The sequence below is a fragment of the Bactrocera tryoni genome, chromosome 5, assembly GCF_016617805.1.
Source record: "Bactrocera tryoni isolate S06 chromosome 5, CSIRO_BtryS06_freeze2, whole genome shotgun sequence".
NCBI classification, from domain to species: domain Eukaryota; kingdom Metazoa; phylum Arthropoda; class Insecta; order Diptera; family Tephritidae; genus Bactrocera; species Bactrocera tryoni.
In genome coordinates, this window is record NC_052503.1 from 30310408 (window position 1) to 30324709 (window position 14302).

A 14302-nucleotide genomic window follows, 5' to 3' on the forward strand; every position below is an offset into this window, starting at 1 on the left:
TCTGGTGTCGCCACCTATTGGTGGGTATATAAAATAAAAAGTTTGATCTCTTGTTGACATTTCGTAAAAATTTTAAGACAGTTGGATAACTACAATCGATGTTATCGATCAAGTGACAGCAGCTTTTGGTCATCGGTCGTAAAATGCATTTTGAACAAAGAGCAAATATTAAATTTTGTTTTAAACTTGGGAAAACGTTTACTGAAACATTTCAAATGATGAAAAAAGTTTATGGTGATCAGTGTCTATGCCGTAGTAATGTGCATGAGTGGTTTAAGCTATTCCAAGAAGGTTGTGAGGACCTCTGTGCTGATTTGTTTTTACGATTCCGAGGGTATTGTACACCGAGAGTTCGTCCCACCTGGCCAAACGGCTAATGCTGTGTTTTACCTTGGTGTTATGAAGCGTCTTTTGTCACGCATTCGTCGTGCTCGACCACAATACCGTGAGGCAGGGTCCTGGCGCCTGTTGCACGATAATGCGCCGTGTCATCGGTCGACGCTTGTCACTGATTTTTTGACAAAAAACTCCATATTAACCTTTAATAACTCACCCTACTCACCTGATCTGTCACCCTGTGATTTTTACCTATTTGGAAAACTTCATTTGCCCATGAAAGGACACTGGTTTCAGGACATTTCAGCTATCCAAAAGGCGACGACCGATATTCTCAAGAGCATTCCGAAAAAAGGCCTTAAACACTCATTTGAAATGCTAATTGACCGGGCTAAACGCTGTATCGAAGCACAAGGAAACTACTTTGAATAAAAAATATAACTTTTGAAAAATATTAATTTTTTGTTGTTTTTTTAACAGTCTTGTTTCTTCGGCGACAGACCTTGTATTTCCGGCAGGGTGCTTATGTAGACTGTTTGTTACTGCTTTTAAAAGAATAGTATTGTTGTTGCGCTTACTACCTTAACGTATTATCTGTTGAAAACCTTTCAACTCTAGTGCACAACTTTTTCGAGCTAATCTTAAGAGCGGAACTATTTTTTTCTCTTACGAGCAATCTTAATCCGTCGACCAGTTTGACGGTTTCTTCTTGGCACGCTCTAAGGCAGATGCATTCGGCAGCGCAGATGCGTGCAACGCTGCCAACTAGTAATATCGGTTGCATAAGCACACACACATATTTCTATTTATATACTCAGCATCTGACCGGTATTGCAGAGCGCTCCTCGCTTAGCTTCTTAGTCAAGAGTCCATACCACCTCTTTGTAATATGTTCCACTGCTCGTCCGCCTGGTCTACTGTGACTCGCTGCTGGTGTAAGTAAAACACCAAGGCCCAAGTGCGCTCCATACACTCGTTGGCCTCATAATCATTGGCAATTTGAATTTGCATTTAATTTGCAGTTGAATGCGATGCGATTTCCATAGCAAACTAACTCAGACGCAAATTTCTTTTCTCGTTCACTTCCTCTGTTTATTGTAATAAAATATATATTTTAATACAATTTTCCACTTATGAACCATCATGGAATTACAAACAAATGTGCAGACCAGATTTGGCTCTACAATGATCCACAGCGCTTTGTTGGTGGAAGCAGCGGAGCGCACTTGATGGCTAAAAGCTTTCGGTGCTTATTAAAAGCATTTAAATATTTACATTGGATTATGTGTATATTTTAATGAATATGCATGCAAAAATTATAGTTGTTAGTTGGTAGTTTTCGCAAATGAGTGTTTTCATAAATGGCTTAGTTCCATAATTCAAACGTTTATGCGGAATACTCTTGAGATTTTTAAACATCAAAAGACCATTTTTGCCTTCTAATCAGAAAAATATCACATTAGGCCTATTGATATATGACTTCTTTATCGCAAAGTATTTATATGCGCAATTGAAATGGAAGGACTTTTGAAATAAAGACGAAAAATAGAAGAAATATTTTATCTGAATAGTAAATATATATGTATGTATATAAACTTACACACTTACGTTTATGGTTCTGCGATGAATGAGAGGAAGTAAGGCATGTTAAACTCGAAGCTGGTATGAAAATTGAAAGCGTTTTTATGGAACATAATTCGTTCAATACTTTGCTAAATTACTTGAAATTTGACAGTACTACTTTAAATTGCGACCGCAGTTCAATAAACCTTCAAGAAAATAATTAGAATTTTAGAAAAACAGAAGTCGTACAGAGCTAAGTCTGGAGAAAACGGTGAATAAAGCAACAGTTTGGGCAATTTTAGTCATAGTCGGTACGTTTTCATGGTGGAAGTGTACCTTTCTCTTCATCAAATCGGGCCGTTTTTCAGCGTGCGGTTTTCGTCGTCGAATCGGTCCAATATATCGGTTTATGGGAGTCTTTTGACTGTGTTCCCCTTCTCCATTAGGTTGATTTGCACAGTCTTCGCCTTCTTCGAAAGAAGTTCGCCGGAGAATTTCACTTTTTGATTTTTTTAAACTTTCTTGTATATCAGTAGATCCATGTTTCGCCGACAGCCACGGCGATATTGTTCGGTATGTACTACAGATAGCAAATTTTTCTTTCAACAATGAATCGGACTGCCTTCTTAGGTAAATTTTAAACGCTAAAAGAGCCGAAAGAGATAATTATATTTATATCACGTGATATTATATATTTGGCTTTGTAACCTAGAGGAAACTTGGAATCACAAATGTAGAAGTAAAAATGTTAGAGTCTTGGAGAAAATATCCGAAATATGCATACGTATCCCACTATCTTATTATTAGAAAATTCTCAAATGAGAAGTTCGAAGTATGGAGTTTTCCTTATTAAAAAAAAACCACAGAAACTTCAAATTGAATGGGTATTTTTATTGTCGTTCGAAAGATCATTCTTTAGCATTTATGTTTTAAAGATTTCGCAGATGGTCCATCCGTCAATTCGATAACTCGTTCGAGCATTTCGACTGCTAAATGGCGAATGACACGCGGGATCTTTTGATCTTGTCAGAAATGAGCCTCAATGAAATTTGGCTCGAAAACGTCGGTCTTCTTGGGATTTTTCAAGAGCCCAAGAGCGAAGCGATGATGCTAGGGAAGGTCGTGCTGCTTCAGTATACCATACGTCAGTCCAAGTTACTGCGAACGTCGCCAAATCAACTCCCCACGGTCTTCGTGTACACTCTCAGCTACGGCTGCCACATTTTTAATTTCAAATAAATAGAAAAACAGCAATAATATCGACCGCTTTGTGCAACGATTCGCAAAATTATTCACAACGATTTCTTCGACACGCTTGATTACGTATTTTACATTTAAATACATACATATGTATGTATAATATTAAAAGTTTAGACCGCCATATGTGGAATAGAAATTTAATTGCAATAAAATGCCATACATGTTATATAAATATATATACGATATAATATACTTATTTATACACATATATATATCTGTTCACTTGTAAACATCTGAATCCGAAAAGTTGTTTTCTCACATTCTCTTGTCATAATTGGTGGTGTCATTTGCTCACAACTAATTAAACGCTTCCGCCAAGTGTTAATAAATCTACTAAATAATGTCCACCACAATAACTCATCAATATAACAATGATAAAACTATGTGTGCACAATTATTTGTAGGCTCCATTCAATGCAATTATAAATTAATGCAATTTAATGATAAAATAGAATATCTCTAGCGACAATTTGAGGGAAGAAAGAGAGTAGAATATCACTGTTAACAGCAATTGCTTGCACTTCCGCTAATTCGAACCGCCTGCTATCATTCTGCAAACCAGAATTGTCAATGAATGATCATTGCGCAGCTGCGATATCCGCTCTTTCAAGTTAAACTGGCCAAAGCAGCTGCCATTCACAATCAGCTTTAGTTTTGTTTTTGTATTTTCAAATCAATTTAGTACGCTTCTAGTTGATCAGCGCTGTTGAGATGATGTCATTATTAGAAAGCGATCAATGTGACATTTTTAGTGTGTTGTGCCATATTCAGCGACTCATTAGAATGCGCGAATGTTGAAAGGAATTTTGGTTTCAATTTTTTATGGAAATATTGAATAATATATAAATATACTGTCGACATTTCCCGTCATATTTCAAGAATAGAATTATTTTCATCTATTTGACATATTTTCTTAGTTTAGACACGTGCTGAAGTAATTTGCAGTAGGAAATGCATTTCAATAAGTTCTGTTTAACTTTATAAGTCATCTCTGTGCCCACTATACTTAGTTATGGAACGTGCTCAGAGTAAATCGATTCATTTTGGAAGCACAATCTTTATAGCACGTGCTTGAATTCGAACATTGATTGCTATTGAATTTTCGAATTATCGTTCTATGAGAATTGGGTTTAATCCCGGTTGTTGAGAAATATTGCATTCGATTTTTTAAAAGCTGGCGCATGGCTTTATTCACCTTTAGTAGCGATCACATAACTTTATTTCCACTTGTAAAAATTATTCCATGGAACTCTGCAATACCCTTAAGCTAGAAGAAAGTCGTGGTGTTGATGATAGTTTCAGATTAAAAGGACTTCTTCTTAAGGTAATTATATTTATATTATATAGCGGAGAATCCAAGTAAAGGTGCTTATTTCAATAGCCTTTTTTGACAAATAGCGTGTGAGTCGTTTCATGGAGATTTTAAATTGGAAGCGTACAAAATACAGCTTGCGCTAGAACTGAAGCCGCTCGACCTTCCCAAGCGACCTCGCCTCACTCTATGGGCTCTTGAAAAGTTCCAAGAAGATCCGACGTTTTCGCGTCATGATTATCGATTATTTGATGTCTGAAATTGAAGCTCCTGATCTCGGCGATATTTGGTTTCAACAAGACGGCGCCACTTCCCACACATCGCATCAATCATAGGAATTACTGAGAGAACGCTTCTGTGAGCAGATAATTTCACATTTTAGGGCGATCGATTGGCCACCAAGACCCGTTAGACTTTTGTGTGGGGATTTGTAAAATCTAAAGTCTATGCGGACATCCAATCTTCTATTCAGGCCTTGGAACAAAATATCACGCCCCGGCCAATATTTGAAAGAGATAGTCTTCTAAAAATAAATGTCAAAGAATGTCCTTTCAAATGATAGTAAACTTTCCCCCATTAAATTTGAAGTTCGTGTTTTTTTTATTTTTTATTAGTAAGGTACCTCGAAATGAATCACCCTTTAATTGTTTATGAAGGTGCCACATTTTCACTTAAACCACACGCCAGTTTATTAAGCGTGCAACACATATGTAGAATCCTCATGTAAACATTACGCAGCAACCGTTGCTTTTTGACCAACAGCAGCGATCAACAGATGATCAGTTTACGAAGCGGTATGAACTGACTGCCATATTTTATAAATATACAAAAACACGAAACGGGCTGCGTTCGATCACACACACTTCGCGTTTGCTAACAACGCTGATGTGTACCAGATCGCCAGCGTGCGATCGACGCAAATGTGGCGGCGCCATTTGGGGGCATGACTCTTTGTTTAATTAAGTGCGGCCTAGTAATATGGCGGACTTCTTCGTAGGCATAAATTTTGATCTGTTTATTGATGAAAGTGTAAGCTGATAAAGCAAGACTTTTGCCAAATGCCGAATATACCATATGTGATTGATACGAGGGTTACTTGCTAAGCAAGGTCATACGCTTTCTCTACAAGTTTTCTCACAATTTATCGAAATGTGTGCACAAACTTATGCTTTAAAAGTTATCAAAATCAGCCGGTGGGATCAAATTTATAGAATATGACTGATGGAACAAAGGAAAGGAAAGGTAGAAAATATACCTACTTTCGTATAATACGATGTGCATTATGTCGAAGTTCGAAAGTTTAAAATAATATTTAAAGTTATCAAATTTGAATTTTAAAAGTAAATAAGCACTTTCTCTTCTCCAAAAACTTAAGTACACACCTATCACAAGTTTTCAAGAGCCCATAGAGCGAAGCGATTTCGTTTGAAAAGGTCGAGTCGGACCATACGTCAGGTCCGAGCTGCCGAATCGACTCTCAACGGTCTTCGTGTACACTCTCAGCTATGAGAACGTGAATTTTCAAAATAAAGTTGAGCGAATTGTAAACGTGGTTCAGGCGACAGGACTTACGCGTGATCTGTCTAAAAAAGTCTATCTACATACTTAGAACTTGTATTATATTTGAAGCCACAGTTTTTGAGATATCCCTCTGAAATTTTACACACGACTTTTTCTCCATGTGCGAAATTTCAAAATAATATCTCAAAAGCTAAGGAACCAGTTCGCAACTTCTCCCCAAGAAGCTGCTCATTAGTCAGAACCGCCAATATCAGACTATTATATGTAGAATGTAACTGCCACACAGACTGAACGACGGGAACCAAGCGCTAGCATTGAAAAACTTGTATTTGACGAAATATCTTCACCAAAAGTAGCGTGGATTATGTCCTCAAGCATTGGAGTAATTTCCAAAAAAAAATGTTTCAGTTCGGATCACTATATCATAAGGCTGTCTCATAAAATGTCCAAACGAAATCGAGTTATTTTATATTTGTGAAGGATATTATAGCTTCATCGCAACCCAAGTTAACGTTTGTTCTTGTTTGCTTATAAGTATTTTATTCCATAAAAATCTTTGGTGAATTTCAAATATTCACCGATTTATCGATCTTCCCTTCTATGGCCATATAAGTATGTATACTTCAACATTTGACAGAAATACTTATGTATATCCACATCAACTATATCTAATACATATAAGCATATGTTGCTATATCAGAGTGATTCTTGGGCGCCAGTTAAAATAAGAAAATAAACAAGGTTTTCATAGAATTCGCATAAATATTTAGTCAAAATAGTTTCTTTAAACATAAGTACTTAAGCTCTACATATACATACATATGTATATACATATTTACACATATATGACTCATTATTGCTACAAAGCAAGAGTGACTTTAGGTGAATTTTAGTGCCACACATTTCGTTAAAATATTAAGTAAAAAACTCCTTCACAAAATAACAACGTGATCCCGCATAAATCACACGCTATCATGCATTAAAACCGCACACTAAATCACACCACACATAAGCATAAAAACATACATAATCTCCACTCATTCATACATCGAAGCTAGCATAAAATCTCCATCCCAAATTGGCGGGATCGGCATTCTTGTGGCGATCGCCATTAAAGCTCTCACATCCGTACCTAATTTACCTCCATCACCCAATTAACATGTTAGACACACCGCAGCATAACGGAAATTGCTGGCGTATGCTATAACGGACGACGCTTTGCTGCCAAGTTCTTAGTGCTAAACCCGTTGCCAGCTTTGCCTGCTTTGAATACCTGAAAATTTTCGGCACATTTTCATGGATTTTGAACACGTTGAAATTGATCTGAAACGCTAAATTTCAAATTTCGCACATTTTATGGCATTTTTTACTGTGCAGATGTGTATGTTTTATACTTAATTAGCATTGAAAAGGATTTTCTGCCACAATTTCTTGAGAAACAAGCTGACAGTAAAATGCCAACGCGCGACTTTGATCGCCAATTAACAATTACCAATGGATTGGCAAGCCTTTGTCAGGCATTTTGCCTGATGATCTCATACAGACCGACACATTTGTAGCTTGACAGCTCAGTGCGCCTTTGAAAAAAGTATTTCCGTATTTTAAACAGATACCTTCGAAGAAATACATATAAAATTTTCAGACTTATATGTATATAGTTATGTATTTATTTTTAGCAGTTGTCAATTTTCGCCGGCAATTTACGCCAAAAAGTAGCCGCTTCTTTCTTTAGTAAAGTGTTTCATGCGGAATATACATTATATATATGTATGTATATGTACATATACTTTACATATGTTATATAACACAATTTCGTCCCAACATTAAACACTAATTACCAATCCATTAGCGACACTTTTACTGTACAATGAAAATCGAGGGTTTTTAAATCACTTACATATCTAGCTCTTAAACCATCCTGCCATTCATTTTTAACCTCTATATAGCTTTTACTTCTCCGATCCTACATCATATTTGAATCGAACGTGAATACTATGGTATAACCATATCAACCAATATACTCTTCCACATTTTTGTAAAGCTAAATTCAGCTAATGAACTTTAAATTTAAGGTCCAGTAAAAGGATTATTTCTAAAAAGTTTTAGCTATGCTAACATAATTAGAATGATCCGACTTATCTCAAATACGCACAGTTTTAATAGGAAACTTGTTGTCATTTGGAAAGTGTTCTCTTAGAAACCTGTTCTCTAACAAAAAACTGGCACAGTCGAATCTCTCAAGCTTCTCTGATGGATAATTTTTCACCAAAAAAATCGTTTGTCAATAACAGGAAAAAATAGATCACTTCATTCCGGATTCGGTTCTGGAAAGTTACTATCGATGTGTGTGGCCTGGAGCCGTCTAGATAGAGTACATTTTCTGTGATGATGGCCAAAGCTGGCCGCTTGTAGGGGATAACTTCGCTCAGGTGGTCCAATTCATGAGAGTTCAGGTCCGATTTCAGAGTTTGGCTGCAGTAGAGCAATTTAAAATAATATATCACTCCATTCCCACCATATCAAAACTTTCCTGATCGTCAATCCTGACTTGACCACCGCTTGCGCCGATTATACGCAATTCGACCACGACGATTTTGCTTGACATTGTCGTAAGTGACCTATTTTTCCTTTTCATCTTCAGAAAAGGACCGATTTTGTTGTTATTCAGCAGCGATTCTCAGATGGACCATCGGTCAATTAGATTTTTGGCCTTGGCACCCAGGGCAATATAAATAAATAGTGCTTACATGATGCTCGGACTATAAGATTTCCACTGACTATCCAAAGCATTGTGTATCTTTGACATCAAAATTACAGGGATAGAATCAATAAAAGAAAAATCGCGCCTGATTGACTGTTTCAATATCTGAGCCATATTTTCATAGACGTACCTGTCTTGACGCGACCTCTTTTCTTCATTATAGGGTTACACATTTAATTAACATCCAAAAAAATTAATACGAGTACCCAAGCATAATTGATAACTTAAGCTTTTATATCACTTAATATTGTTCAGATAATATATGTTTAATTAATTAAACTTTTTTTGTCTTTACAGAACATGTCCTAGACCTGGCAGAGCAATCAGAGAATAAGACACTTGCGGTCTTTTCACAAGTGTACCGGCGCATGGTGCCACAATCCAGCGAATTGATCCATCAACTCTATTCCGAAATCATGAAGTAAGCCTTGCCACATTTACATCTATCTATTACACTCTCGCTCATTCTCTCTTTTTTAAAGCCCAATCTAATAACTAACCTTCCTTTGTCTCTTGTTTGCCTCTTTACAGCCATTTGAGGAATTCGAACAGCAACAGCATCAACAGCGGTAGCGTCAACAATCTGAACAATCTGGAAGAAGCAATACAAAAATTCTTTGTGAATCTCTTTCCGGTCGCCTATCATCAGGCAGTGCACTTGAGCAAAGATAATTACGGCGAATTACATGAGGATTATATCAATTGCTTGAAGCACACATTCGACGATCTGCAGCCGTTTGGCAGCATACCACAGGAGATCAAACGCAATTTGTTGCAGAGTGTACAAACAGCGACAATGTTCTTAAATTCATTGCAACAGAGCGCTGAGGTGCTGAGCGAAGCTGATCAATTGTATTCGTTGTATCTGAGCGACAACTGTCAAAAGCATTTGCTCAAAATGAGGCACTGTCCTAGTTGTAATGGTTTGCAGAAGACACAAGTGAAGCCGTGCTACAGTTATTGCATGAATGTATTGCAGTAAGTATAGTGACGACAGTGCATAATGGCTGAGCCGCGTAAATCACTATTACGAAGGTTGCTAATCTAATTTTTTGCTCAGGACTGAGGATATTAAGGTTTGGTTTGAGAACTAGATTAGGAACGTCTTTGTAGCGGCTGTCAGTAGATAGAAGAGGAGGGGACTATAAAACATCTTCTATGTTAGTACAAGGTTCTATATAAGAAAAGAATCGCAGCCATCGGTTGAGGGTTTCTCAGCGACGTTTCGGAGATTGCACAGAAAATCTTTTCATACTGATGAGCTTCATCAGGAGCACGGGATGGTTCAGAGAGAAGATGGTAGAGTGAGAGGACTGTAGTCCCGGTGCGTCGTCAGTCAGTCACTCTACCCACCTACCTAACTGATTTGAAAATATATATTGACACTTTCTTTCTTTTTAAACAATTTTGGGAGATTTATGTTCAATTTGATAAGACATTTCCGAAGCACCATCAAAATTATTAGGAAATCCCGATGTTTAGCCTTGATCTAACATAAAAGAGCAAAAGAGAGCTAAAAATTTCTAAGCCTGCGTTTATATTGAATAGTTTATCAATTCGATGTTTTCGTCGCCCAAAGTCAACCATAAATGAGAACTTCTTCTTTTTCTTTAAAGCGTAGACGCCGCTTTCGCGGTTATAGCCGAGTTAACAACGGGGGTCGTCATCAAACGAGGGATCTCTCATCCGAGGCTGTTTTCTTCTTTTCATTGGTAGTGTTTTTTACATGGCGAGACCCAAACCCAGCGCGCAACCCTGAATGTGGGAAGGAAGTGAGAAGGCACTATCCCTACTTTAGCTCGCAAATATAACTCACAATACGTACTTACTTTAAATCGTAACAAACTCTGCAATCAAACCAGCAGATAGGGCCTGATAACACTCAAATCTCACCAAACCAAAAATGTAACTAGCAACCCACGCATAAATAAAGAACTTTCATTCCAATCAGATATAAGGCGGCAGAAATTATTACACGTATATCAATATTAATATGGGTAACTATTTTTTGTTTTTTTTACAGCGGTTGTTCGGCTCAATACGCCGGCGTTTTGGAAGGCCCTTGGTCCAATGTTGTGGATGCGATCCAAAATTTAGTGACAACTCATATACGATCTGATAGTGGTATTGTAACAACAATTAAACAACTAGATATTAAGTTATCGGAAACCATTATGCGTGCTATGGAAAATGGACCTAACCTAGAAATGAAGGTAAGTAAAGAATTAAATGAAAAAATTTAAAATAAACATTTACCCAAGTCTCAAACCTAATATCAGATCCAATAAGAAGAAATACATTATTTTTGTATTAAGCTTGAAGAATAATTCGATTTAGGTCACATTTGTACCACCTCCCAGCCAAGCTCTAGGAGATGTTGGGGAGTCACTATGCATCTGTGGTTGACCTGGTGTTGTCCTAATGCAACATAATTTCTCTACTATTGGTCATAGCTGGCCACTTATAGACGTGTGCTTACTTCACATGGTCCAGCTGTTGACAGTAGAGATCCAAATCAAGAGTTTGACCGTAGCACATAGTAAACATACATAACCGGAACGGTCCCGAATTTTTTATCCGGTCAAGGACTGTCAACTCGGTAGAATTCTGCGGCTACAACAACATCACATAGTAGATTCCCTTCCAGTCCCACCAAACACATGGCAAAATCTTTCTGATCGTCAAACCTGGCTTGGCCCCTATTTGGCTCCGTCAAAGGCTCGCCGTGATTCGACTACAAACTTCTTCCCTGAACGTTGTCGCAGGTGACCTAAGTGATTGCTTAAGAAATGGATTGGTTTTATTGCGATTCCGCAAGGTTTCTTTTACATTACTTCGTGTGACACCCAGACATCGAGCTTCTTTTTGTTTCTTGCCTTACTTAAATGATTCCAAATGATGGTTTTGAGCAATGTTTAACTTCCGGGTAATCGAAACTATGATTTCATGACGATCGGTTTCGACGATTTCCATCATTTTATCAATATTTGCAACAATTAGCTCACCTGTTTGGGGTGAGTCATTGGCACCACCATTGGATCATAGGAACAGAAATTTGGAAATCAAAATTGAGCGTGATTGGCTCTTACAGTATGAGTACCATAAATGCAATTTTCAGCCGTCGGACTTGCGATTTCGCCTTTATCGAAGAAAAACTGTACAATGTGATGTTTTTTCAGTCTCTCATAATTCCTTCAGCTGCAATTCCTTGTTCTCACGTTCAATGCTTCTTGTCATTTTGTAAATTAAAACCAATGTTGCTACTACATACATTTCGTTATTTAAAGACATCTACAACTCTATAAACCAATCAATTTTGGATATACTCATACCATACATACATACACAAATTAATATTAGTGCACATCATCGACTATCATGTGCTAGCACAGCACAACAGCTAATAATGTCAAATTTACAAAAAAATCGTTATCTATCGGTGCAGTATAAGCCGAAAAGATAAAACTATAGATTACTCACTCTGAAGTCCACTCAGTCTTAAAAATTTAGTTTAGAATGTTTATTTGTCATCGATAATAAATGAGAGTCACTAATATTATTTTGCTCAAATATTTTTCTAGTTTTACGACCACTTACAATATTAAAAACTATTACCGAAAGACCTGTGTTACCCTAACTCGGCCTCAAAGCTCTTTATCTGCTACTCTGTATGTTTTCTTACCCTATAAAATCTGTCCCCTATGTAATGTTGTATGCCGCTTCTTCTTCCTTTTCTGCTTTAATTAAATATCTCCAGCTTTGCCAATATTTTTATTCGCCAATGTGGGTTCCTACAACAATAACCATATATGGAGGAATGTGGGAAAAAGTCGTCGGCCTCGTGTATAGTATGTACCTTTTTAGGCTTCCACTTTACTTGGCCGTAATTTCAAAATATAAAGTGGAGCAAATGTTCCAGTTTTTATCTCCCTTTCGATTGTTGATTTTTCAGTTTTTTTTTTTCAACTAAAAAGCGAAAATCACTAAGCAGCAGTGCAAAACAAGAAGGGAGTCGCACACAGGTGGCATAATTAAGTTTTTCGTTTTCGAATGCTTGTAAATTTAAATGAGATCGATTGATTCAATTAATTAAATCCGTTGTTTGGTGTTGTTTTTGTGAAACTTGAAGAAGTTGGCGCATAACTTTTAGGTTTCATATAAGTGTGGGTAAAGTATACTCGGAGACCAAGGTACAATTTTGTATTCATTATTGGCATCGATCGCGAAAATGATTTCTACGATGCTTCTTTTTGATTCAAATAGTTATTCATTTTTAATTATATGAAACAGTCGTAGTAGAGATTATACGCATGATTATTTAAATTTGAGTCTGAGATATCCAATATCGACATATATAATATGCATAATATTGTCAATCTCTTCGAATCCATCCTTAGACCACCACATCTAATAAGTTATTTCACATCTAATAAGTTGTTCCATTTGGAACAATTTCGATGTAACTGTATGCTTCCTGGATATACATTTAATCATACTCTCGTATAAACAAGTCAGAAGAAATGGAGATTGCACCGTACGTGCTGTGAGTCTATTTGAACAACTGATATAGGTTGTTCGATTCACTACTCTCTAGCACAAGGCGAATCGACGACAGCTAATACCTTTTAGAAATACGGCGAGTTTTCTCCACTTTTTTATATGAAACTGCTACATACCAGCTAAGGACTGAATCTTTATTCTTATTTCTTTCCATAAAGGGTGATCCATTTCGAGGTTACTTATTATTTTTAAAGAAAAATCTCTAAAACTTTTAATTTAATGGGGAATGTTTATTATCATTCGATAGAACATTTTGGCATTTCAAATGTTGGCTGCGGCTACGACTCATATGGTCCATCCGTTGAGTCCTATTTTCGATGACACATTCTAGCATTTCAACTGGTAACTCATTCGCCAGATACCAGTCTAATGTTTAGCTCCCAGCCTGATTCGAAGCGGAATTGTCCGCAAAGACTTTATCCCTACAAGATAAAGTCTAACGGTGTGGTATCACACGATCTTGCTGTCCACCGCAGTATAATCTCAATAAATCCGTTGATTGATGCGATGTGTGGAAAGTGGCGCCGTCTTGTTGAATCCAAATGTCGCCGAGATCACGAGCTTCAATTTCAGGCATCAAATAGTCAGTTATCATGGCGCGATAACGATCGCCATTGACAGTTACGTTCTCATCGCCATTATTTTTGAGGAAAAATGGACCGATGATTAAACTAGCCACAAACGTCACCAAACCGTTGCTTTTTCTGGATGAAATGAAATCTTGAATCTCCTCAGGTTACTCTTCCTCCCAAATGCGTCAATTTTGCATGTTTACAAATCTATTGAGCGAGAAATGGGCCTCATCGCTGAACAAAATTTGGCTCGAAAACGTCGGAGCTTGTGGAAACTTTTCAAAAGCCTATACAAGTAGAGCGAAATGATGTCTCTTAAGAAGGTCGAGCAGCTTCAGTTCTTACACAAGCTGTATTTTGTAAGCTTTCAATTTAAGATCTTGACGTAAAATGCGAAGTTCAATGAGTCTGAAGATG

At 37.1% G+C, this 14302-nt stretch overlaps 1 protein-coding gene across 4 annotated transcripts in view; it reads left to right on the top strand.

The window, feature by feature from the left end:
• LOC120778051 (division abnormally delayed protein) overlaps positions 1–14302 on the top strand; it is a 508824-nt gene that overhangs the window by 481677 nt on the left and 12845 nt on the right. For all 4 annotated transcript variants that reach the window (XM_040109729.1, XM_040109728.1, XM_040109730.1 and 1 more), the window contains exons 4-6: positions 9051–9174; positions 9285–9731; positions 10777–10966. In XM_040109729.1, coding sequence (XP_039965663.1) covers positions 9051–9174; positions 9285–9731; positions 10777–10966 — 761 coding nt within the window. The remainder of the gene's footprint in view (positions 1–9050; positions 9175–9284; positions 9732–10776; positions 10967–14302) is intronic.